A 25,489-nucleotide genomic window follows, 5' to 3' on the forward strand; every position below is an offset into this window, starting at 1 on the left:
TAATTTAGGTCAGGTCTGAAGCTACTCTAGTTATCATGCTGTCACAACCTGCAGATTTCTGTATGACTCTTCTTGACGGCATCCTGAATGATCTCGTCTTCTTCACACATGTGTGGCAAAAAAATCACACCGCGGGGTTTAAGTAGGCCAGGCTGAAAAAGCAGAATTAGACAAAGCCTGATCCTCTTGTCACATTGGAACAAGACGTGATGGAGTCTGATGAAGACTGGCTGCTCCAAGACGCCTCTTCTACAATGTGCTACATCTGTAATTAGTGGTGGTTTTGAGCTGGCATGTGAAAAAGTGTCAAAATTCAGATGAAGAGAGGAACTTGTCTAGACTTCTCTTAGATTGAAATAGCACTGAGCTCTTCTCACATTTTCTCCTTGACTGGGAGCCTGAAAAAAGATAAAAGTGTAAGTTTAAAGTGTGAAGCCACTTGAGACCCGGCAGTTCTGCTCTGAAGGTGGAAGACATCAGTGCCGCAGCTCTCGCTGTGCTCTGCATTATATTAATCTCATTTGCGCAGACCTCCTCTGCGCCCTGGGTCACTGAGATTAGAAATGTTTGCTCTCATCCACAGTACCTCGAGGAGAAGGAAGACCTTGAGTTGAAGTGTTCCACTCTGGTGAAGGATTGTGAGATGTATAAGAATCGCATGAACACCATCATTGTCCAACTGGAGGAGGTGGAGCGCGAGCGGGACCAGGTTGAACACTGCTGAACCATTTGAATAATCCCATTCGTAGATATTCAGTGCCGAAAGATGCCTACTGTGACATTTATTGTTGTGTCTTGCAGGCGTTTAGGTCAAGAGATGATGCCCAGAATCAGGTGTCCCAGTGTCTGATTGACAAAGACAAGTACCGCAAGCAGATACGGGAGCTGGAGGAGAAGGGAGATGAGCTGCACATTGAGATAATGCGTAAAGAAGCCAAAATAGTCACCTTAGAGTCCAGACTGAGGCGTCTGTCCAAGGAACATGGCTTTGATTGTACCCAGGTGGGGAATTTCTAGAATTTGTGTTGCATTGCAATCCTGTTTGCATGACTTTATAAAGAGAGCAGCACTTTTTCGCCTCACTGAGTCATCAGAAATGAACTAAGCTATCACAAGAAACCACACTATAAGCTAGGCAGACAGTTTCACGCCTTCCCCACCCATATACCATGTATGTGGTACCACACAGTGCATACTGTTTTCTCATGTACGCATTAAGACCTTGTAAAAGGTTATCCATTGTAGGAGGATGGATTATCTGATTATAACATGCCCACTGTTTAAATGGTAGAAAGGTTCTCAACACCGCCCCCCACCGTCACTCATAGCACCATGATTATAATATAGATGGAAAGGTTTGAGCATGCCATGTACACGGCTCTAGACTAGGGATGCATTGATCCATATTTTTCTGTTCCATTACAGATACCGATACATGAACTTTGCGTATCGGACGATACCCGATATCGATCCGATACCATTGTTGAATTAATAAACCATATACCTGACCATCTGGAAGACACTTTAGGCATCAGGATTGACGTAATCATTGCTTTACTAACTTTGCCAAACAAACTATGACATATGAACACAAATATAAATGAACCCAGTTTCTTTTTATTGGTCACTAAAATCAATAATATATTAATTATAATATCCAGCACATTATTATATACAATACTGTGCTTGATCTCGGCGCAGTGCTGTCTGGGCTCAGGACTTTTATTCTGAAATTCAAAGTCTGTGAGACTAAAGAGGAGCTAGCAGCCCCTCCCTTCTCGGTTCTACTGAGATGTTGTGGCAGGTTATGTCTACTCCGACTTTGGAGAAAGTGTGTATGATGTGTTGAGTAATCAAGTGAGACGATAAGGCATGACAGATCAAGCCCTCTATCTTAACAGTTGGCGAAGGGTTCTTTGCGACCAATGCTGCTCGTTCTTTTCTCTAAACATTTTTTGGTGATTTGGTGGCCCATCAGTCCTCAGAGCTACTTTCCAGAATTCCTCCAGCTTCTCTGGCAGTTCAGATGGTCTTAGCACTAAGGTACTTTTGGGAAACTGGGCCTTTGTCAGTATCCTTGCCACTGTCACCTCTGGCTTGCTCAATCTGCAAAGCTGCTTTGTGGAAATGGCCATCTTCCAGATCTTGCCTTGACCTCCACAGTTTCCATTTACTGACATTTCTTAATGACATTTTGGACAGTGGGAATTCAGAGCTGGAATCGCTTTGGTCTTATCTCCTTTGTAGGCATCAGTTAGCTTCATTTTCACATCTTCGGTTAGCCAAATGCTTAGTGGAGCTCAGGGCTGCCAGTTCCTAACAGATGTTCTTGACCAGTCTAACCAACACTGACCAGTCAGTTCAGGCCTGTAAACTGAAACTTGGAAGGGTTTAGTTATCCCCCTATATGATACAGTGCCACCTTCACTGGGCAAGCTTCTGTACTTCCATTGATGCAACATCATTGGACATTGAATGCACTTCATGATAACTGACAGTTCTTCTACATTAGCTAATGGACCCCCGAGCTGCCTCGCATAATGCCATGGGGGGGGGGGGGGGGGGGGGGGCGCGGGTGGATTTAGGCACAGAGTAAGGCCACTTATTCTCGCTGAAACTTCGAGCTACAGATAGTTTTACCAGTAATCAACAAAGTCTGTAATCTGGCCAAGAGTGCCCAGACGTTTGCATACAGCTGTTTACTCTGCCTCACTGTTTGTGTCCTCCTTAGAGTTTGCCTCGAGATGTTCCTCAGGCAGTCATATTTAATCACTTTGAGCACCAAGGCACCAAGACTCCATCTGAGGACTCTGGGGAGGAGACACCAGAAGACATGTTCCTTCCTGCCCCCAGCACTGACGTCTCCCGGTTCAAACGCAGACCGAACCTTAAAGGGGTAAGCTTTGCTGAAGTGTGACTTTTACTGATTTTATCCTTTTTCTCGACCTCTGTCCGGACCAGGATTTTGTGTTTTTGACACAGTTCCCATACCCTCCCCAGATAAGAGCGAAATCACCAATCTCTCCGCCCAAATCTTTGGATTTCCAAGGTAGAGTTGAATGTTGAATCTTCAACAGTTTTGCATGTCAAAGTGAAAGAGGCATAGACCACAAACTTTCAACTTTGACTTCCTTTCTCTCTCTCTCTCTCTCTCTCTCTCTCTCTCTCTTTTTTTTTTTTTTTTACAGCTGCGTCACATACCAACGGAGATCTGTCAGAGACTGTAATCGCAGACACCGCCTCTGTGATGACGAACTCACCCTTCGGGGTCAGTCAGTGTGATTTGCTTAAGAAAGAAGCTCTCGTTCAGCCGAGCTCTTGTTGAGTTTGCGCTCAGTAATCTGTTTAGCTTTAATGTCTTGTTTTTGAAGGGTGATTTTACCATCTGTACCTTTTCCTGCTTGTTTGCAGCCCCGTTACCGGAATGACAGCATTATGTCCACAGCCGCCGAGCCTCCAGAGAAGGCTTCCATTCTCAGGAGGAATAAAGAAGAAAACCATGAATTCATGCCCAGATGGTATTTAAGAGCGCAACACTGCTTTTCTGAGCTGGAGTGAGAATTCCAACATGATGTGAATGTTCAATCAAACAAATTGTGTCCTGTCTTTTCATTTCAGCCATGATTCAATGGACTCTGATAGTGGAGACAACATGGACATCGGTAAGCAGATCATTGTGGATCATTGTAACACTGCTAAGTCGCTGTAATCATTCAAATGAGTGACATCCCTGACTTCTGTTCTCCTTCCCGCTCTAATGACAGATGATACAGACACAGTCTCTTACGGCCCACCATCCATCCACTCTTCCTCGTCCTCCCATCAATCTGAGGGCATGGACTCCTATGACCTGGAGCAAGTCAACAACATCTTCAGGAAATTTTCACTGGAAAGGTACATGTGCCTTTCTGCTCTACCCGTATCACATTCACATACCCAGCGGTCAATATCTGTTTGCAAGACTTGCAAAGACTGCATTTAGTAAGTATTTGGAGTAGTTGTTTGACGTATAAATTATAAGTATGTGACTTGGGTTAGGGGAAAAATGCTCAGATGTGGTTTAACAAGCCTGTTTACAAACCTTGCTATTTTGAAATATGCTGATTTTCCTTTTATGGAGGACTCGTTGCTCTTGTTGGCTGGTTTACAGCACTGACGATGGCTCACAGAACCCACATATTATAGCATAGTTTTAATACTGTCACAAAAACACTGTGATTATTCAGGGTCTTGCTGTCCTCTCATTGCGTCCTCCCAGTGTGATGTGCTGTTAGCAAGCTGGAGAGGTTGTAGGGGGTTAGCTTTTAGCCTTGCCTCGCTTCCCGAGTAGTAAAATATAAGCCTATAAGTTTGGTTCAGCTGGGAGTCCAGTTTGTTTTTTGAGGGAGCAGACAATGGAGAGAAGAGATGGTAAAGTTAATCTCAGCTAGCATTAGCTTTTAGCCTACTGTTCCCCCTGGCTTTCGCTTGGTTGTATGTCGAGTTTGAGCTCCCCTTCTGCGGACACTGGCACAGGAAAGGCCGCGGTCATGAGGCCTGGTTTTCGTAGCAACCCGTATTCCCATAACCACTTTTTTACATCATTTACTGTTTTGCCATTTTTGACTGGTGCTTTCTCTAGTGGGTGGAGTTTATGTAAATGGTAGAGGGTGTAAATATATAACCAGTGAGTTTTGGGGTTTTGGGGTCATTTTCCAGCTCTGTTTTGGTTCTGCTGAAGGAGGAACAGCAGTGTTTGAGTGTAAAGCACCTTTATGGCAGGTATCTTCCTTTTTAAGTCAAAACAGCCAATATTTTACCGGTGTGATAGTTTTGTCATAATCCTGCTGTCCTCATAAATCATTTCTCATATGGTTGTCCTCTCTCTCATCCTGTTTCCAGGCCATTCCGTCCCTCCCTTACCTCCTGTAGGCGCACCAGCACTTCACGCCCAGTGCAGGACCTCTCTGTCCCGGGAGACTCTCTCCTGTCAGACATTACTCTTGTCGGGGGCAATGACAGTGGCATATTTGTGTCTGCAGTCCTTTCTGGCTCCAACGCAGACAAGGCTGGCCTGAAGATAGGACACCATCTCCTGATGGTGATTGAGTACCTTGTGTTAGCCATACCATGCTCCAAAATCTCAGCAGCAGTCGTGTTTAAAATTCCCTTTCATTTTCAGAGATTCTGACGTCCCCTGTTTGCTTTTGTGTAGGTCAAGGGCTGCATCCGCGGGGAGACCCAGAGCGTGCCCCTGGATACATGCACTCAGGAAGAGGCTCACTGGACATTGCAGAGATGTACCGGGCTGATTCAGCTGCATTACAGATGTAACTTTGAGGGTGAGTCTGGCCTCCTCTGATGTGCAGGTCTTAATAATTTTTGTACTATTTGTACACATCTGTACTATATGCTGCAAAATAATCATCTAATAATAACCATCACTGATTATTTACTGGTTACTTTTTGGTTGGTTTAATTTACATTCTGTGTTAACAGTGCTTTCTTCGTTGTTTCCCATTTTACCCCACTTTCTACCCGATTTGGAATGCCAATTACACAATCCCCGTTCATGTGAACTCCCCCTATCACTAGCAATGGAGGCATAGGAGGGTGAAGACTAGCAAACATCTCCTCCACCACATATGAGGCAAACCACCGCCTCTTTCCGAGGAGAGCACGGCTACAATAGATGACAAACGCATGTGCTAATCAACATCACACTGATGGGGGAGAAAGTGCAATCAACCCTGCCTTAGACAGCTAGGCCAATTGTGCTCTCTCTGACTCCGGCTGCTGATGGCAAGCAGCAAGACCCAGGATTCGAACCAGCGACCCTCGGTTCAGTCCACTGGGCCACTCAGAGCTCCTTGTGTTAGCAGTTTTGAGTCTGTATAGTTGTGCTCATCATCATCATGGACGTAAACGTCATGGCACTCTTGGAAAGGAGCACAATAAGTGACGACATTTATCTTTAATAGAACAAAAACAGGAATTTGCTGCACACGTTTTCATTTTGGGGTTTATCTGAAATTACTCTTTTGCATACAGTACAGATTAAATGTGTTTTAGCAAGCTGCATCTTGAGCTCACACTTTTGGTAGCCATCAACAAGCTTCTGGCAGAATTCCGGTTGGGTATTTGACCACTCGTGTTGGCAGGTATTGGATGAGTTCAGTTCAATTTGGGACCTGGCTTTTAAGCTTTATCTTTTCCACCTTTCCACAACCACCTTTGATGTGTTTGGGGTCAAGTTCCTGTTGAATCAGACACTTTTGTCCAAGTTTAAACCAATGGTTTAAGGTTATGCTGAAGAATTCTGAGGTAGTCCGCCTTCTTTATTATTCCATCCACTTTGTGCAATGCCAGAGCATGTTGCTACCACCACCATGCTTAACAGTTGTTGCAATGCCTTTGAGGCACCTGTACTCCTATAAAATTTGGAGTCTTTGTCTCATCTGACCATAAAGCTTTCCTTTATGAGTCCTTGTGGTCAACTGCAAACTTTAGTCAAGCTTGATGTTGTTGAGGAGGGGCTTTTTTCTTGGATTGCAGACCATATATCTGTTGATATTTAGACACCTCTGACAGATGTTCTCCATTTGTTCCAGTGAGCTGACAGTGAGTCAGAAGTTGCAGCATGCTTTTACGTGTTTACAGACTGTAATGACAGAACTGACCTTTGTCCTCTGTTGACTCTGTGGACTGATTTTCTTTATGTTGTCCTGCTCTTTATGACTTTATGCCAGTGTTCTCTGAGAGCTATGGCCCTCAGAGCAGTGCTTCACTGCATTAGATATTACCTGACAGCACAGTGCTCCTAGGGGTCCTGGTAGAGATGTGACATCTTTTCTTGTCCTCAGGCTACAGACGGCTGCAGAAGGACATTGACGAGGGCCGAGTGGTGTCTGGCGACTCGTTCTACATCCGGGTCAACCTGAACATTTCGTGTCAGTTGGACAGCTGCTCCCTGACCGTACGCTGTGATGAAGTGCTCCATGTGCTGGACACCAGGTACCAGGGCAAGTATGAATGGCTGTGCGCTCGTGTGGACACCTTCACCGACAAGGACATGGAAAAGGGCACCATACCCAGCTACAGCAGGTCAGGTTCTTTGTATGGCTTAGTACCTCAGGGGTCTTTATGCTCATAAATTGAAGTGAATAAAGCTGTTTATCTCCTGGAATTGATTGATGTTGAATGAAGCCTTTGTTTGCTGTCTACTGAAGAACATTAGCCTCTGGGAATGTGTGTGTTTGTCTGCTGACTGTGACTGGAGGCCATATTGTGAACTGACGGTCATCTCTCTCCCCAGGGCCCAGCAGCTCCTTCTGGTGAAGATCCAGAAACTGATGTATCGTGGAGGCCGAGAGGAGGCGGAGAGTCTGCGGGGACTGCGGGTAAGCAAAGCAGAGGTTCCAGACAGAAGCCGTGCAGAGACCTTGCTAACTTGCAGTTTTTGCAAAGGCAACACAGCCAAGTGCAGCCATGCATGACTCACCCACAACAATCAGACTGATCCAGATTCACCTTCTTCTTTTATTTACGTCCTCAGACCACTTTGCAGCCTGAGGAGCCCACTCCGTCGCCGGACCCCAAGTCCAGCCCACGTCTCTCCAGAGCCAGCATCTTCATTTGCCAGATCCTCCAGGTAACTGGCCCATCTGGCCTGACTTAGGCTAAATAATGGGAGGGCTAGGAAAGACTATGGGTTGTGAATTGCTGAGATTAAGAGCTGATTTTTTTTTTTTGTGGTGTCAGTTTGTCAGCAGGGCTGATAACAAGTACAAAAGGATGGACAGCAATGACCGCGTCCGCCTCGTCAATGGAAGCAACATGTCAACTCTTCCCAGAGCAAGCTTTGACACCATGAAGCCTGAGGGTAAGCATGATGGCCGTCCTCCAGATTCACTTCATCCTCACTCGTGTCTGAAGGGTGAAGGCTCGTGCTGTAATAGCTTTCTGGTCTTTAGATTGCAGTGGATATGTTCTCTTGCACTTCTAGTAACAGATGACGCTGTAGATGCTGAGCTTCAGTTGACAGTTGCAGCTTGGCTGATGGAATACACCCCCTATGTCCAAATGTACTGGATGCATTCAGCTACTTTAAGCTGTCCCCATTGCTGACACAGATGTGCAAAGGCACACACATACAAAGACAGCTTGTCTAGTCCCTGTGGAGAAAGTACAGCCAATAGAACAGTATTGAACAGTATATGAACCTGACGTGGGCTAGAGGGGTATAAAGCCCCCCAGCATTGAGCTGTGGAGCAGTGGAAGAAGTGTGTTCTCCGGAATGATGGATGGTGCTCTATCCAGTATTTTTGGAAGGAGTTGACATTTGGGATAATGAGGTGGGGTGGTGAGCATCCAACAGCTTGACCTCATTAACACTTTTGTTGCTGAATGCAATCAAATCCTTACAGTAAAGCTGTGAGCTACTCCAAAATCTAAAGGAAAGCATTTTTCAGGACATTAAAGACAGTTACACCAACAAAAGCAGATTAACTTTTTTATAGCCTTGATTTCAAAAGAAACAATGAATGAGCGGGTGTCCAAATACTTTTTTTTTATTTTCTTGAACATTTATGAAACTGCTGCCCAGCTCAATAAATAAATAGTGTGCCTGTTGTCATGTATCAGACTCCTCAGACTCGGAGAACGACCTGAACAAAAGCGATCTGAACCTGATCCCGTACAGTCCAGTGACCCCGCACCACTGCCCACGCAAACGTCCTGTGCTTTTCTCCCCCAACATCTTGGCCAAGACCATCGTCCAGAGATTCCTCAACTCTGGAGGGGCCATGGAGTTCAACATCTGTAAGCCAGGTTAGTAAAAGCAAACAAGGTGTCTTAATAAGGTGATTATAGAGGTGTTATTCTGTCATAGTGAGACAGAACAACAGGTCATGTTGTGATGTAGGTTACAGATAAGGTTGGGAAACATGAGTTATCCATTGTTTTCATGGAAAATTACATCACAGCATGTTGCAAGATGTTCTGAGGAAACTATGTTTTATTAAAAAGAGAGTGTATTTAGTCCTGATCATGCAATAGTAAGTTCCGGCCTCACAATCTGATTTTGTACCTTTATTTTATAAAAATGTTGCATAAAAGCAATAGAGTTACCCTGAATAGCATTACTACCAAGTCACAGGCTCGAGAGTATTCATGCTTACACAGTTCCTCTCATGTTCTACTGCTTAATTAGCCCAGCCCTAGTTATAGATGTAATACACATTACTTGTTATTATTTAATATTTGTATTATTTGGTGTTTTATGACCTCTGTACTTGGAGTTTGCCAACCAAAGGAAAGCCAATTTCAGACTGTTAACTTCAGGCAAGACACTAGTATTCAAACTTAAATTATTCCAATTTTATTCTAAAATAACAAACATGATTTATTACAAAATACTAAATTGGCTACAATTACCTTATGGCTAATTACCAAATTCAGCAGCAGCAGAAAATTAGCTCTGGAGGACAAAAGCTCTGCAGTGTCTCATTCTCTAGCTTTTAAAGATATCATACCTTTTCTCATAAATATGGCAAAATATGGTGGCTGAGGGGAGACCTTGTCCAATTGCAATGAAACACACGCTTGTTGCTAAAGGCCAGAGTTATTATTAAAAATAACTATGGCATTTAACAACAAGCAAAACACTCTCTGAACTCTCTCAACTCTTAACTTCATGCATCCATACATTATTAATTAGACTCATTCACGTGTTCATGCTGACAATTAGCCGTGTTGAAAGTCTCAGTGTCTAGACGAACACGTTACCACAAGGCTGTAGTTCTGTTTTCAGACTTGTGGAATGAGCTGTGCTGTTCCTGCTGTGTGTGGCAAAGACATAAGAGGGCACTTGTGTGCAAGGCCATGAAAACTAAGTTACAAACTGCCTTTAGAACAGTATATAATCATAATCAGTTGCTATATATATATATAGAGAGAGAGAGTGAGAGTACTGTGCAGAGGTTTAGAGACCTAAGTACATTATTTTAACCAGTTCTCTCACCATTAAGACAGTATTTACTGTAGAAGCTCCAGATCTCATCAGAACAGATGCAGGTAAACATAAACATAAATCCAGTAAAAATGAACAAGAGCTTCTCATTCTGAAGAAAGTAGTGAGATCTTGTTGGTGAGCTAGTCTGAAGAACAGAGCTCGGTTCCTCCAGGTTTCTCCTTGACGCCCCCCAGTCCAGCCAGCACAGCGTGGAGGATGTGTTCAACTCCATCAGCAGCAGCAGCAGCAGCAGCAGCTCACCTGATTTACCATCATTAAGCCCTGATTTACCACCAAACTGATTTGAGGAGAGCTCTAAATAATACTAGACTCCATGAGGAGAACTTTGGAGATGTTCTAATGATGAACACAGTGATGGAGAACCACCACCACCACTTTCTGTAGGAGTGTTAATATTAGTGTTTATTTTAATATCAGTGTTTTACTGACTAACTAAACACCTACTGCCCAGATAAAATTTTCACAGGAGTCTAAAAATTTTGTGCAGTCCGGTGTATATATTGAATATATCGCAAAAACTTGTATCTCCAAAAAATAATTAAAAAATTAAAATTACTTCTTAGTCTTTTATGGAAGCAGCAGCCGGAATCTGAGAGAGCACAATTGGCCTTGCTGTCTCAGGAGTGGTCTAATGGCATGTCCTCTCCACACCACTCCTAGGGTGATGTTGGTCAACACAGGTGCCTGTTAGCTGCTGTATCGGAGCTGGGGAGCCGTGCTTTCCTCCGAGTGCGCTGGCTGCATCTGCGGCAGTTCGGAAAAAGTCTTTAGCTAGTGCTTCACATGTGCTAATCTTCACCCTCCTAGTGATGGGGTGAGTTCACACAAATGGAAAATTGGTCTTCCAAAGTGGGTAGAAAATGTGGTCAAATAAAATATAAAATAAAATAAAAAACCCCTGCCAGTTTCAAATGATGTATATATAGGCTGTAGTGATTTGGTGTGATTTTCGCAGCCTATCATGTTGACTGTGCTAAGCACAGTGATGGAAACGGTGCCATAGTGTTTCATGCCAGAGGACAGTGAGTGGGCAGAAAAAACAAACCATAGAACAAACAAGAAGAAGAAAGTTAAAAGTGCTTATGAAGGCTGGCTTTCTGGAGTACTCCAACATTGTCTTGTGTTTGAATACAGTTTAACAATCTTTTGTAGGACCTAGAGGAGCGATCACTGAAAGAACACAAGACAAAACCCTCGTCCTTCATAAGCTGTATTCAACACGACTGGGGAAAAAAATCCATCGTTCAAAACATCAAGAGCGCATAAAGCTCTCTTTTTCTCTTTTGGGCTTCAGGGGCAATAGACTGTAAAAAAAGAAAGAAAGCAAGCAAGCATCAGTACTTCAAATCCTTTGTTCTGTGTCAGATTTCATCCAACCAAGAGGCGCTTCTTGTTGGCGCATGCTGGTGGAATCAGCTAAAGATCATATGATCGCAGGACTGTAACGCTGTGCTCTGGCCAAAGTTTGATTCAGTTGACGATACTGGGCTGGCTGTTCGTTGTACTCTCAACAAAGCTCTGTTTTGTACAGAATGAGAATGAAAAGATTAATGATGATCATATGCAGTGGCTACTAAATAACTACTGACAAGGGCTGGGAGACAGGGGGAGAGTGGCCCATGGCATCACCATGCAGGAGTGGGTGGTTAATTGGGCTCGTTGTAGTGCAACAAAATAAATGGGATGCACTGATATGGGACTTACTGGGCAATGCTGGTATCTATAGCAAACTGAGCGTGATTGGTCATTTTTGTGTTTTAAATTAAGGCAGGACGAGATTGCATGGAAGCCCCCCACCCGATCCCACCCGATTCCTTGGAGGTTTTGTGTTTTTGCTGCTCACCTGTCAATAGCAAGGCTTTGTAGGTCTGTTAGAGCAGGAAAATCAGCAAACTGTGCTGGACTCCAACCCTCGTTCGCCCTTCAGCATATCGACATGTGGCTTTTCCAGTCATATCGCCCAGCTCTAATACAGGGTTTTCTTAAATGCACTGATATGGGGCTTGTGAGCCAATGCTGATTTCTGATCTTTATCATGTACAAATCTACTGATGCTGATCAGAAATGGAAATTTCAGGTCCAGAAAGTTAAAATTCGTCCCAGGCTTTTGTTCCAGCTGCCCAGGGCAGCCCGCCGCTGCAGAATTACTGCCACTGCTGGTCCAGAATTGAATGTAGTGTCATAAAATTGCGATCACAAAACACTGCTGAGGGCTTTTAATTTGAAACAATGGACACAGGAAGTGCACCCGGTCTTCTTACCTCTACGCACCCGACAAGAAGGAGAGGGAAACAAAGAGACCGGGAGATGAGAGAAGGAAGCCATTGTTGGCAATGGAGGCACGCATACCGGCACCATACGGCATGCTAGATGGTTGCTATAGTGTTGCTTAGTGGTCACTAGGGGGTTGCCAAGTGGTTGCTATGGTGACCCAGGTGGTTGGTATGGTATCCCAGGTTATGATGCTATGATGTTGCTAGATGGTTGCTGTGGTGTAGCTACGCAGGTGCTGCTAGTGGCTGCTAGCGGGTTGCTCTGATCTTGTTAGTTGGTTGCCTATAGCCAATTGCTATGGTATCCCAGGTGGTTGCTATGGTTTTGCAAAGTGGTTGTTATGGTACAAGTGAGTGTTGCCTATTGCCTATAGCAAGTTGCTATGGAATCCCAGGTGGTTGCTATGGTTTTGCAAAGTAGTTGTTATGGTATAAGTAAGTGTTGCCTATAGCCAATTGCTATGGTATCCCAGGTGGTTGCTATGATTTTGCAAAGTGGTTGTTATGGTACAAGTGAGCGTTGCCTATTGCCTAAAACCAGTTGGTATTTAGTCCCAGGTGGTTGCTATGGTTTTGCAAAGTGGTTGTTATGGTACAAGTGAGTGTTGCCGATTGCCTAAAACCAGTTGCTATTTAGTCCTAGGTGGTTGCTATGGTTTTGCAAAGTGGTTGTTATGGTACAAGTGAGCGTTGCCTATTGCCTAAAACCAGTTGCTATTTAGTCCCAGGTGGTTGCTATGGTTTTGCAAAGTGGTTGTTATGGTACAAGTGAGTGTTGCCTATTGCCTAAAACCAGTTGCTATTTAGTCCTAGGTGGTTGCTATGGTTTTGCAAAGTGGTTGTTATGGTACAAGTGAGCGTTGCCTATTGCCTAAAACCAGTTGCTATTTAGTCCCAGGTGGTTGCTATGGTTTTGCAAAGTGGTTGTTATGGTACAAGTGAATGTTGCCTATTGCCTAAAACCAGTTGGTATTTAGTCCCAGGTGGTTGCTATGGTTTTGCAAAATGGTCATTATGGTACAAGTGAGTGTTGCCTATTGCCTAAAACCAGTTGGTATTTAGTCCCAGGTGGTTGCTATGGTTTTGCAAAGTGGTTGTTATGGTACAAGTGAGCGTTGCCTATTGCCTAAAACCAGTTGCTATTTAGTCCCAGGTGGTTGCTATGGTTTTGCAAAGTGGTCGTTATGGTACAAGTGAGTGTTGCCTATTGCCTAAAACCAGTTGGTATTTAGTCCTAGGTGGTTGCTATGGTTTTGCAAAGTGGTTGTTATGGTACAAGTGAGCGTTGCCTATTGCCTAAAACCAGTTGCTATTTAGTCCCAGGTGGTTGCTATGGTTTTGCAAAGTGGTCGTTATGGTACAAGTGAGTGTTGCCTATTGCCTAAAGCAAGTTGCTATGGAATCCCAGGTGGTTGCAATGGTTTTGCAAAGTGGTTGTTATGGTACAAGTTGGTGTTGCTAGTGTATTTGTATTATTGTGACTTCATGATTTTGAGCACTGTCCAGCTTCTCAGTGTACCACAGATCGAGATATGAGTTTCTTAGTCATTTCGGCCAGCTCTGATACAGAGTTTTCTTAAGGCAGAATTAAATGTGTGCTTAAAATGTCAGATATTCATGTTGTGCATTAAGGCTTTCTAGAGGAATCAGTGTTTGTGACACTGAAATGTTTTTTTTTCTCCCTTAAATCAATAATTACAATTTGTTCAGTAAAGCAGGCTCTCGCTGCCAGATTGCTGTTCTGACCGTGTTGCCAGAAAAGGCTAAAAGCAGGCCTCAAGCATTCGGCACAAAGAATAGTAGCAATATCCACCATAAAAGAGCAGTCACATCAATTATTACCGGTTGACAAGAAGGTCAGCATTCTTTTTCTGCCTCTCATATTAAGCTGTTGATTTGTCATCCTCTTAGACATCCTGACAAAAGATGAATTCCTCATGAAACAGAAGATTGAGCCCATCATCTACTCTAAAGAGAAGCAGGCCAACACGTACGAGTGCGTCACCCCTGAAAACATCGAAGCCGTTGCCTTCAAGGTAAACAGAGAGCTCTTCCTGATTCTGTGTGCTGACACTTCAGTGATTCAGTTGTTTTTTTTTACTCTTTATGTGCTGTCATTTCCTTTTTTTTGAAATGCATCGTCAGATTTCTGTACTCCAGCAGGGCTCTCAGCAGTGATGTGTCTCATTTAGAAGTGGCATCTCGTTGTGAGAGCTGTACCCTGCCTCCCTCGGACTGCTCGCTGACCCCGGTGCTCTGGGGTGACAATTACTCTCCCTCGCTGATGCCTAATTCAAAGAGATCCACTCTGATCTTCTGCTCCCATGAATGAGACCTGCTCTTTACTCAGAGGAGTGGCGAGGAAATGTAGACCTTAAGTAAGAAATTGCTTTCTGCGACTGTGAAGAGAGCTCTCCACGGGGGCTCTGCCTCCAGCGCTGCCACAGAGAGAGACAGAGAGAGAGAGAGGAGAGAGAGAGTGTGGCAGACACCCTCAGATCCAGCGTGCTCTTTGGGGTTTTGTCAGGTGGTCAGGGGCTTCATGTTCATGCCTCACTAGCTAACGTGTTGAGGAGATGTGTGTGTACATTTTCCATGAGAATCACGCCCCTGCGAGAGCTGCTCAAAAACAAGAACATCAGAAAGCAAAGCGCGAGTGCAGAGTCTCACAGTGTGGGAAAAGAAAGGGTTCGACTGAACCTTCAGCTGAAGAATGCAGCTGGAGGAGTGAACAGGAGGACAGCCTCGTGTTCGCTTTGGATTGAAACACAGTGCAAACTAAAAAGAGGGCATTTCCTAGAGAAAGTGGTTGCTATGATTTAGCTAAGTGGTTGCTAGGTGGATACTATATCTAGGTGTTGCTAGGTGGTTGCTAGGTGGTTAATACTTGGTTGTAATGGTATCGCAGGTGATTGTTGTGGCATTGCTAGGTGGTTACTGTGGTGTTGCCAGTTGTTTGCTAGGTGGTTACCATGGGGTTGCTTAGTGGTTGCTAGAGGGTTGCTATGGTCTTGGTGTTGCTAGGTTGTTGCTAAGTGGTTGCTATGGTGACCCAGGTGGTTAATATGGTACCCCAGGTTATGATGCTATGATGTTGCTTAGTCATTGCTAGATGGTTGCTGTGGTGTTCCTAGGTGTTGTTAGGTGGTTAATAAGGGGTTGTCATTGCTAGGTGGTTGCTGTGGTGTTGCCTGGTGTTTGCTAGATGGTTGCTATAGTGTTGCATAGTGGTTGCTAGGGGGTTGCCAAGTGGTTGCTTTAGTGACCCAGGTGATATGGTATCCCAGGTTATGATGCTATGATGTTGCTAGATGGTTGCTGTCGTGTTGCTAGGCAGTTGCTGCTAGGGGGTCTTGTTTGTTGGTTGCCTATTGCCAATGGCTATGGTATCCCAGGTGGTTGCTATGGTTTTGCAAAGTGGTTATTATAATTCAAGTGAGTGTTGCCTATTGCCTATAGCCAATTGCTATGGTATCCCAGGTGGTTGCTATGGTTTTGCAAAGTGGTTGTTATGATACAAGTGAGTGTTGCCTATTGCCTATAACCAATTGCTATGGTATCCCGGGTGGTTGCTATGGTTTTGCAAAGTGGTTGTTATGGTATAAGTGGGTGTTGCTAGTGTATTTGTATCATTGAGACTTTTGAACAAACACCCCATTTGATCCTATGGGGAAAAAAATACACAGAAACTGTGAGATGATCAAAATGATGACTGTTTGATCAAAAATCTGCAAAGAAGCCCACGTCCCACAATCAGACCGAACAGTCTGGAGCGGTGTAGATATCTCAAAAACTGCGGGACGAGATACGCAGCAAAAATCCATCAAAAAGAAAGAGTAAAAGGGAGACAATTGAAGATTTTAAATCCGATACCAATACAGTGTAATTAATAATGAGCATCTGAAAAGATCTGACTTCTGTTTTCTCTGAAATCTGTGCATTTTTCTAATTAAGAAGCGAAGCGCTGTCTGATTTTGGTTATTCTTGCAGAATAAACACTGTCTCCTGGAAGCCGATCTGAGCTGCGCGAAAGACTTGCTCAGGAGAGAAATCTACCCCATCATTATATTCATCAAAATCTGCGAGAGGAACATCAAGAAATTAAAGTAAGCAGCCTGCCAAGTTCCCACCCTTAATCAGATTTGCACTCATCAAACATCTCAATTTCAGCCCCCTTGCTTCGCAGTGCTTCTGCACATAATCATGCCATTCACACTTGTTTTCGGCTCATTTAGGCTTTATTGAGATACAGTATGGGTTAAGAAACATCAGATGCATGATGTATGATGTTGCATGTGATCGCTCTGCAGGAGGCTGCTGAAGATGGACTCGGAGGAGGACTTCCTGAAGATGTGCCGGGCCAAGGAGAAAGAGCTGGAGGCTCTGCCGTGTCTCTACGCCACCGTGGAACCCGACTCCTGGAGCGGAGTAGAGGATCTCCTGAAGGTCATCAAAGACAAGATCATGGAGGAGCAGAAGAAGACCGTCTGGGTTGAGCAAGACATGCTGTAGGTGACCTGGCGTGACCGTAGCTGAGTGGACAGACTGGCTCTGCTTTTAGCACTCCTACAAGCACGTCTCACACCTAAACTCCTGTCAGTGTTTCCAGCACCACTGGAATGTGTGTGTACATGCCACTGCCATGAGAACACGAAGTGACATTGGGGTAATGAGGTATGTGGCAACTCTGCCCAGAAGAAAAATGTGGGCCTGGAATGTCGTCCCGCAGAAGTGGGGGCTTTCACATCCAGAGCCTTTTTTATCTATTGTCCTCCAGAAGTGCTGCCGCTGTCAATAAAACATTAGTTTGCCCACTCGCCATCTATAATACCCAATAAGCCACAGTCCATTGCACTTTGTTGGATTCCATCCGTCGTGTTTGCGAATCCTCACTGCAGTTGTCATAAATCATCCGGAGTGACCACAAACAAGATTAATGTTGATAATTGTAAATTGAATTTGATGCCCTTATCGTTGCTTTTGTTTTTAATGATGGAGCAGAACAGCAGAATATTTGCGCTCCCACTATATTTATTCTGTCGCCAAACTGCAGTACACTATTTGCAAAAGGGGATGCATTGTTTCTTTAGCTGTAGAGTGTACAGTGTTGAGTGTGTGGGTAGACGACAGCGTCTCTATGCTAATTGCAGTTACTACAGAAATGTGTGCTAGTATAGTGAATGGTGAATTGGAAGCATAGGGCATTAAGTTGACTGTATCGTTGTGTGAGTGATCCTGGATAGTCTCTGTAAGGGTAAATGTGTTTCTGTGAACAGAGATATCTTTTTTTAAACCATCTGCCAAGAGTCAGCTGCAATAAGGGAAGAAGAAATCACCAAGAAGTATATATTTGGCTCTGAAAGCACAATGTTATCATATATGGAAATCTGTGGCCTTGCGTCATCCCATGTCTGCGGGTTTTGTGTATATTGTCACTGTCGTGCAAAAATCGTGTCTCCAATCGTGTTGCAACTTTACTGGACTTTACCTTTAATGGAAGTCAATGTAAAAATATTTCATTTCAGGTCATTTTGCAGCATTTCTATTGGTCCATACTTTGGAAAAAATTTGGATACGACGTAAGGAACAACTGCCAGATTAATATAATGTCAGATAGTGAAAACTGGGCAATTTTGCCCAATTTGGTACTGCCAATTAACCCCTGTGCGAAGTGCTCGGGTCCCCAGCTCCACCACATTAGCTAAGAGACGCCTATGACGGCCAATTTCGCTTTAAGAATGATGAGGGAGAGAGCGCCACCTACTCACCCTGAGAGAGCACGGAAAATTGTGCTCTCTCCGACTCCGGCTGCTGATGGCAAAGCAGCATGGCTTGGGATTCGAACCTTCGACTCCCCGGCCATAGAGTAAGTTATTTAAAAAAAGATGACAAGTGACAAGATTTACACTATATAGTCAAAAGTATTGGGACACTGACTTCTGAATCACTGAATTCAGGTGCTTCATTCAGTCTCATTGCCACAGGTGTGTAAAATCAAGCCCCTAGCCATGCAGTCTGCCTTTCTTACACACATCAGTGAAAGAACGGGAGGTTCTAAAGAGCTCACTGAACTCCAGCGTGGTTCTGTATGTAATAGGAGACACCGCTGCACCATCAACAACAAGTCAGCTGGTGAAATTTCCTCCCTCCTAGATCTTCCACCATCAGCTGTGAGTGGTATTAATGAACAGTGGAAGCGTTTAGGAATCACAGAGAGCAGCTCAGCCCCCGAGTGTCAGACCACGTGAAGGTTACAGAGGGGGGTCAGGTCTGCTGTTAGAGCTGCAGAGGTGGACCAACTCCATGTTAATGCCTATGGGTTTAGAATGAGCTTCTGTATAGGTGTAACATGTAGGCGACCCAATACTTATGTCCATATAGTGTATATACACTTTCCAAGCACTTTATTAGGAACACCATACTGGGTAGAGCTCTCAAAACAGCTTCTTTGTGCCATGGATTTCCCCAAACGATAGCAGTTCAGTTCTAGAAACACTGCTGCCATACGATTGGCTAATTGGTTGACCATATATGGACATAACTATTGAGTGACCTGCTCATTCTTTGTTTTAGACAAGCTGTGTGTGTGTGTGTGTGCATTTGCACCTCAATGGGTGCAACTTGATGTAATGTAGCTGAATGTGTTTATTAGAAGAGGTGTCCACAAACATTTGGACATATGGTGTAATTGTACAGACATATTGAGTAAGTTGTTTAGGTGTACCTAATAAAATGCTTGGTGAATGTGCATATATATATATATATATATATATATATATATATATATATATATATATATATATATATGCACCCCGGTTCAAATGACATTTTGTTGGTTCTTCTGGCTGAAAATTAGGAAACAAACAAAAATATGACTATTTTGATCACATTCATGGCAGGGTTGTGGGTTCGATACCCGGACTCGGCAAGCTGCCGCTTGGGAATTTCCCCACTGTGGGAGTAATAAAGCATTATCTTATCTTATTATCGACTATGCCCGTGCAGTTGATAGATGAGGGAGGTGAGCTCAGATGACTTCTGGGCTAGAGTTCTGGTAACAGTGAAGGGTATATACTGTATAGGGCTGAGGAGGAGGAGTAGTTAAGGCGTGGTTACTTCGTAACTTCATTAATTATTTAAATTTGACGTGACTTAAACAAAAACATAGCAAATAAAATACTTTGTACTTGCCACATTTTTGTACTTATTTTCACTTAGGAAATCAATAAAATGTCCCAGAGACCAGAGACGCTTTTGGCCAAACAATGCCTTTACAGAGAAAACAGAGAAAGTTTTACATCCAGCTACATAAGTGTAGTACCATATTTTGAAGAATGTATACATATACATGCATGTGTGTATATTTCTCAGAATCTCATAATTTTGTTGTCAACATTGTCATTCATCTCAGTGTATTATTTGACTTTTTACTGCTGCCAGTTTTCTTGACTTCAGTGAATGTATATGTGAGTATATTTATTATAAGAACATTATTTTTTAGTACAGTCAAATAGATCCAGATGATTTTATATAGGTTTAGTAAAATCCAATATTGATTGCACAGACCCTTTTTCTTCCTAGTAGCTAAAGTACAGATGCCTACGAGCATTTTTTTTAAATATACACATGAATGTACTTTATATCAGTGACGACAGTGTGCTATGTGTGTGTGTGTGTGTTTCACATTAAATGCCTTTCAAAAGAACCGTGCTGTTTCCTGTGCTTTGACTGCAGCAGCTCATGAGTTTAGCCTCTGATAGGATGATGCATTCTGAAGACATCTCCTGCTTCTTACTAACCTGCACTCGTCTTACACCAGGCCAGGCCTGCCCTTCTGCTGATTAGACAACTCGCACTTTCATTCAGCTGAAAAGAAAACTGAGACTCTGACATAGAGGAGGAATCCTGAAGAGAGTGTGTCACGAGCCAATGCAGTGGAAATTTCAGTTGGTTGGTGACAGCCATCGACAGGTTAGAGTCCTCTGTGGTGGCGGCAGTTCCTCTCAGAGTCGCGTCACTACAGACGACAGCTCTTACGGTAAACCCAGAGTTTCCACTGCGAATGGAAATATCAGTCTGAACGCTCCTGGATCTCCTGATTTACCAAAACACATGCACATACACTACAAACATCTCCTGCTCTTTCGCTCAAGGTGATTCAGAGCTGAGCGTGGTGCAGTGATGTGGTTTGCTCGCAACCCCCCACCCCTCGCACCTGAAGCTGCACGAGAAAGTAAACAAATCAGCCCCCGTTGCTTGTCTGCTTTTTGCGTTTTGCATAGTGGAAAGTCCTGTTTACTTTTCTGGTAAATATACAGAGCTATTATGTCCTCCTGGTCTGATCAGACCATGCATGGAAAAAGGTGTGGAGAGCAGGTTTGCGCAGTGGGAGCTCTGTTTGAGAGTTAAGGGCAGTGAGAAGGAGAAAAAAAAAAAAAAAACGTTTCTGGTTATCTGCAGTGTTAAGATTGTGCTGGGTCATTGGTCTACACTGGAATTGAAGCAATGGTGAAGTGTGAAGATCCACCTTCTGTAACCTTCCTGTCCAGATCTCACATACCTGATCTAGACGATAAGGGACTTCTAAAAAGACTGATTAACTGGAGTAGTTAAAATGTTTGCAGATTAGGGTTGACCTAGGTGGATTTTTTTAGAAGGAGGGATCTTGGTTAGTAGAAGAAGGCAATATCCTCCCCCATTCATCTTTCTTATCTGCTTCTTCCTAGATAGGGTCACAGTGGGTCGATAGCCTACCCAGAATCTTTAGGCCTCAGTTTGTTCTTCAGAGGAGTCCTAGCTAAAAGTCAAGTCAAGTCAAGTCAAATTTATTTGTATAGCGCTTTTTACAACTGTTGTCGTCACAAAGCAGCTTTACATAATTATTACTTAATAAAGAACAGAGACAGAGAAGAAAGAAGAAATAACATGAAGCGTCAAAGACCCCCGTGAGCAAGCCAACGGCGACAGTGGCAAGGAAAAACTCCCTCAGAGCTGGAGGAAGAAACCTTGGGAGGAACCAAGACTCACAAGGGGGACCCATCCTCCTCTGGCCAGACTGTTTTAAACATTAATGATAAAAATTACCAAACCAGGTACAACAGAAAGTTAATAGTTGTGATATTAATAGTGTCAGACAGGCACGAGTCCATCTAGGTTTCAGCACGGCCACCAAACAGGCAGCAGCGGCTGGCGGGTGAGCCATGGGTGGTGGCGGGTTGGGGGGGGGGGCCCGCTGGCTGGACTGGTAGGTGGCAGCTGGTTAGATGCAGGTAGAGGGGACCTCAGCGGGCAATCTTCCTGCAGATCGGGCTGGGTGGCCATTTACTCGGGGAAGGTAAAGAGAGAGAAGTTAGTTCTAAGAGGAATTTTATGGAGTGCAGAGAATGTTGATCATCAGCATCTGGGTATGTCTGATGACTCCGGCAGGTCTGATTATCACAGCATAATTAAAAGGAGAGAGCCAGAAGGTAACACGGACACGGGCGTACCCTGAGAACACCAGCATCTATCTGCTCCACCGTCAACAAACCTGAGTGATCGCGTGTAAGCAGCGAGACGACAGCTCCAGCATCTCAGAGTACTACAATTCCCTGGGTCCGCGAACCCCTGGACCTGCAGCCCATATCTAAGAAACATTAATTACCAAAAGCTAAACTAAACATATAAGTTTTCAGTTTAGATTTAAAGATTGAGACTGTGTCTGAGTCCCGAACATTATCTGGAAGGTTATTCCAGAGCTGGGGGGCTTTATAGGAAAAGGCTCTTCCCCCTGCTGAGGTTTTCTGAATTTTGGGAACGCGTAAGAGGCCAGCACCCTGAGATCTAAGTAGTCTTGATGGTTCGTAATATACTATAAGATCCTGCAGGTACTCAGGAGCGAGGCCATGTAGGGCTTTATATGTTAATAAAAGAATTTTGTATTCAATACGGAATTTAACTGGGAGCCAATGAAGTGCTGATAGAACTGGACTGATATGGTCAAATTTTCTAGTTTTAGTAAGGACCCTGGCTGCAGCATTTTGCACCAGCTGAAGTTTATTGAGGTTCCTGCTGGAACAACCTGACAGTAATGCATTACAATAATCTAGCCTTGAGGTAATAAAAGCGTGTACTAGCTTTTCTGCTTCTTGTAGTGATAAGGAGTTTCTTAGTTTGGAGATGTTCCTAAGCTGCATAAAGGCTGTTCTACTAATATTAGCTATATGTTGCTCAAATGATAAATCTGAGTCGAATGTGACGCCAAGATTTTTAGCTGCTAAACCAGGAATGATGGGAGAATCTGCCAAGTCTAACATTAAGTCTGATAGTTTATTTCTAGAGTCTTTTGGACCTAAAAGGAGAACTTCGGTTTTGTCACTGTTAAGGAGAAGGAAGTTATGTGACATCCAGAGTTTTATATCCTTTACACAGTCCTCCATTTTCTGTAATCTAAATTTATCGTCAGGTTTGGCTGATATATAGAGCTGTGTGTCATCTGCATAGAAGTGGAAATTAACGCCATGTCTGCTTATAACTGAGCCCAGTGGTAACATGTATAATGTAAATAATAGTGGTCCTAAAATTGAGCCTTGCGGAACTCCATATCTTACTTCTGCGTAGTTTGAAGATAAATCGTTTATCTTTACAAATTGGAAGCGTCCCGTTAGATATGATTGGAACCATGATAGGGCTGTCCCTGTGATTCCAACCATTTTCTCTAATCTTTCTAGTAATATAGAATGATCTATTGTATCAAAGGCTGCACTAAGGTCTAGTAGGACTAATAAAGATACGTAGCCTTGATCAGAGGCAAGAAGGAGATCATTCGTAATCTTCACTAGGGCTGTCTCTGTGCTGTGATTGAGTCTAAATCCAGACTGGAATTTCTCATACATGTCATTTTTACTCAGGTATAAGCAGAGTTGTTGGGCCACAGCTTTTTCTAATATCTTAGATACGAATGTTAAGTTTGAGATGGGTCTATAATTAGATAATACGCTAGGATAGATAATACGCTAGGAGTCTACGCAGCAGGCTATTGATGACAGTATAATAATGTCCAACCTCTTATTTGTAAGAAAGAGGTCGAACATCATGCAGGTGAAGGTTCTTTGGAGGTTCTCTTTGTAGCATAAATCCCTTTTTTCCTTTTTTCTATTCTTCTCTCTCCCCCATGTCCTGAGCTGCCCACCGCTGCCTGCTCAATGCCATTGCTGGTGCGTTCATAGCAGGGTGCTGCTGCCTGCCTGCCATCTGGACCAGGCTCTCCCACTGTAAACTTACCCATATTTACCCCAGCCCTCCTAACTCCTTAATTTTCCTTTTATCACTTTTCTATGTATTAAGATGCCTTGTTTCTACTGTTCTGTTTTGGTGCTGCCCAACCTCTTCCTGTTCAGTTATTCTTATTGTTCTGTTATCTGCTGTGCTATCTGGTCTCGAACAGAAGAGGACGGTTCCCCTTTCAAGCCTTGGTTCCTCTCAAGGCTTCCTCCACTTGATCTGGGGGAGTTTTTCCTGGCCATTTTGGCTTGCCCAAAAGAGGCTCGGACCCCAGATATCTGTAAAGCTGCTTCGTGACAATCCATTGCTGTTGTTGTGGAATGCAGTACACAGGTTTCATCCCTCCTTGTGTTTCCTTTCCAGCCAGTCGTCGGGGTGTCGCGTTGTTGTGGCAGATGGCCTGCCGGTCTGTTAAACGCGACAGTCCCCGGATCTGTCAGTCAAATCTGCGAGGAGAGTAGGAGCTTATATGTCATAATAGACACTCCATCAGAGCGAGTGAGTGAGCGAATGAGCGAGAGCCTGCATGTGTGTATGTGACAGACATCAGGATTTCTGCATCAGAATAGCAATCGCCATCTGTGCCTCCCATGCAACACTCTGATGTTTCTGAGCAACCCTCCCGTCTCGCCCACAACATCGCAGGCAATCAGAGCCAGCTCATCTGGAAGCTCCTGCCTTCACACGGAGGCAACCTGCTTTCATGCCATTGTTTACCAAATCGGGGTTAAACGTGTTTTTCACACTTAGATGCGAGGCCACCGTCCCTTGTTGCTGCCTGTGATGAAAACACATTTTTCGAGATCATCGCTTTGATTAGAAAAGTGGAAACTTTGCGAGTCAGCTGCACCTTTGGAACGGAGTGTGCTCGGCCAAGTGGAGGCAGCGAGAAAGCTCTCATCTCCTGCTCTGGCCCCTCCGATGAAAGGGCCGCTCCAAACACGAGGATTGTGGCGTTCCTTCTCCTGCAGTCATTCAGGCAGAGAAGCTAATGGACATCAGTGGATGTGTTTGGTGGTTTTATAATCAGGTGGTGGTTTCATTCGCTTCTCTCCTCGCTGCTACGTCCTCTTCTGTGTTCTCACTTTCTTTGAAAGAAGTGCACTTGTCTTGTTATTAAGTGTGATCACTGGCGGAACAGAATGAGCCACGTTTGAAGACTTTTCTTCAGAGATAACTGAGCACTCTGGGTGGGTCGTAAACACGAATCTCAGAATCTCTGAATCTTTGAATCTTTGAATCTTTAAATCTCTGAATCTCTGAATCTCTGAATCTCTAGCTCCTACGGTGGATTTGACGTGTTCATAAGGGCATGCTGTTTTTTTTCAGTCTACTGGGACCCGAATGTGATGCGGATTGAATGAATTATTTATTTCGTTTATTTATTGTTGCTACAGAGTAATTTGATGTTTTTTAACGAGAATCTGTGTTTTTCAGCTCATGGTCCGGGGAGACTAAGTGCCTGCTGGGTTTTGTTTAGTCTTATCTCTCTTAATTAGGCCGGACAAAGCTTTGAATCGCTTATTGATGTTTTTTTGTTTTTTTTTTGTTCCTGAACGCTTCCGTTTTACATCCCTTGCCAAAGAAAATGTTTCTGCATCTGAAAACGTGACTAAGCTCCATGTAAAAAAAATAAATAAATCAAGACAATGTTGCTTTGGACACATGGATCTTCAGCCTTGCCCTGATGGGGAGCAAGGGCTAACTCCTTGCTCACCTCCCATTGATAATCCAATGTGTATGCTCTCTTTCTGATGGTAGATGCTGTACTTTGACATTATCTGTGGCTACAAGAGCTTTTTTGGGTCTGTTACACCGTGATGATATTTTAGTTGATTTTTAATTGTTCTGAGATTGTTCTTTTTAACCTCCTTCCCAGACTCCTCTGCACCCACATCCTACTTCCTGAAGGCCTCTCTTTGAAGAACTCTTTGGATCTGGC

General features: G+C 43.8%; 1 protein-coding gene across 1 annotated transcript in view; it reads left to right on the forward strand.

Annotated features, from left to right (window-relative positions):
• Positions 1-19,990, forward strand: part of card11 (caspase recruitment domain family, member 11) — a 48,148-nt gene extending 28,158 nt beyond the window's left edge. The window contains exons 7-24 of the mRNA XM_072676366.1: positions 584-709; positions 802-1,002; positions 2,732-2,896; positions 3,001-3,049; positions 3,189-3,268; positions 3,412-3,518; positions 3,619-3,662; positions 3,765-3,894; positions 4,882-5,080; positions 5,195-5,321; positions 6,843-7,083; positions 7,295-7,379; positions 7,535-7,630; positions 7,741-7,861; positions 8,623-8,808; positions 14,197-14,321; positions 16,276-16,391; positions 16,596-19,990. Coding sequence (XP_072532467.1) covers positions 584-709; positions 802-1,002; positions 2,732-2,896; positions 3,001-3,049; positions 3,189-3,268; positions 3,412-3,518; positions 3,619-3,662; positions 3,765-3,894; positions 4,882-5,080; positions 5,195-5,321; positions 6,843-7,083; positions 7,295-7,379; positions 7,535-7,630; positions 7,741-7,861; positions 8,623-8,808; positions 14,197-14,321; positions 16,276-16,391; positions 16,596-16,797 — 2,400 coding nt within the window. The 3' untranslated portion in view covers positions 16,798-19,990. The remainder of the gene's footprint in view (positions 1-583; positions 710-801; positions 1,003-2,731; positions 2,897-3,000; positions 3,050-3,188; positions 3,269-3,411; positions 3,519-3,618; positions 3,663-3,764; positions 3,895-4,881; positions 5,081-5,194; positions 5,322-6,842; positions 7,084-7,294; positions 7,380-7,534; positions 7,631-7,740; positions 7,862-8,622; positions 8,809-14,196; positions 14,322-16,275; positions 16,392-16,595) is intronic.
• The last annotated feature ends 5,499 nt before the right edge of the window (positions 19,991-25,489 follow it).

Source organism: Salminus brasiliensis, chromosome 3 (genome assembly GCF_030463535.1).
Source record: "Salminus brasiliensis chromosome 3, fSalBra1.hap2, whole genome shotgun sequence".
Lineage (NCBI taxonomy): Eukaryota > Metazoa > Chordata > Actinopteri > Characiformes > Bryconidae > Salminus > Salminus brasiliensis.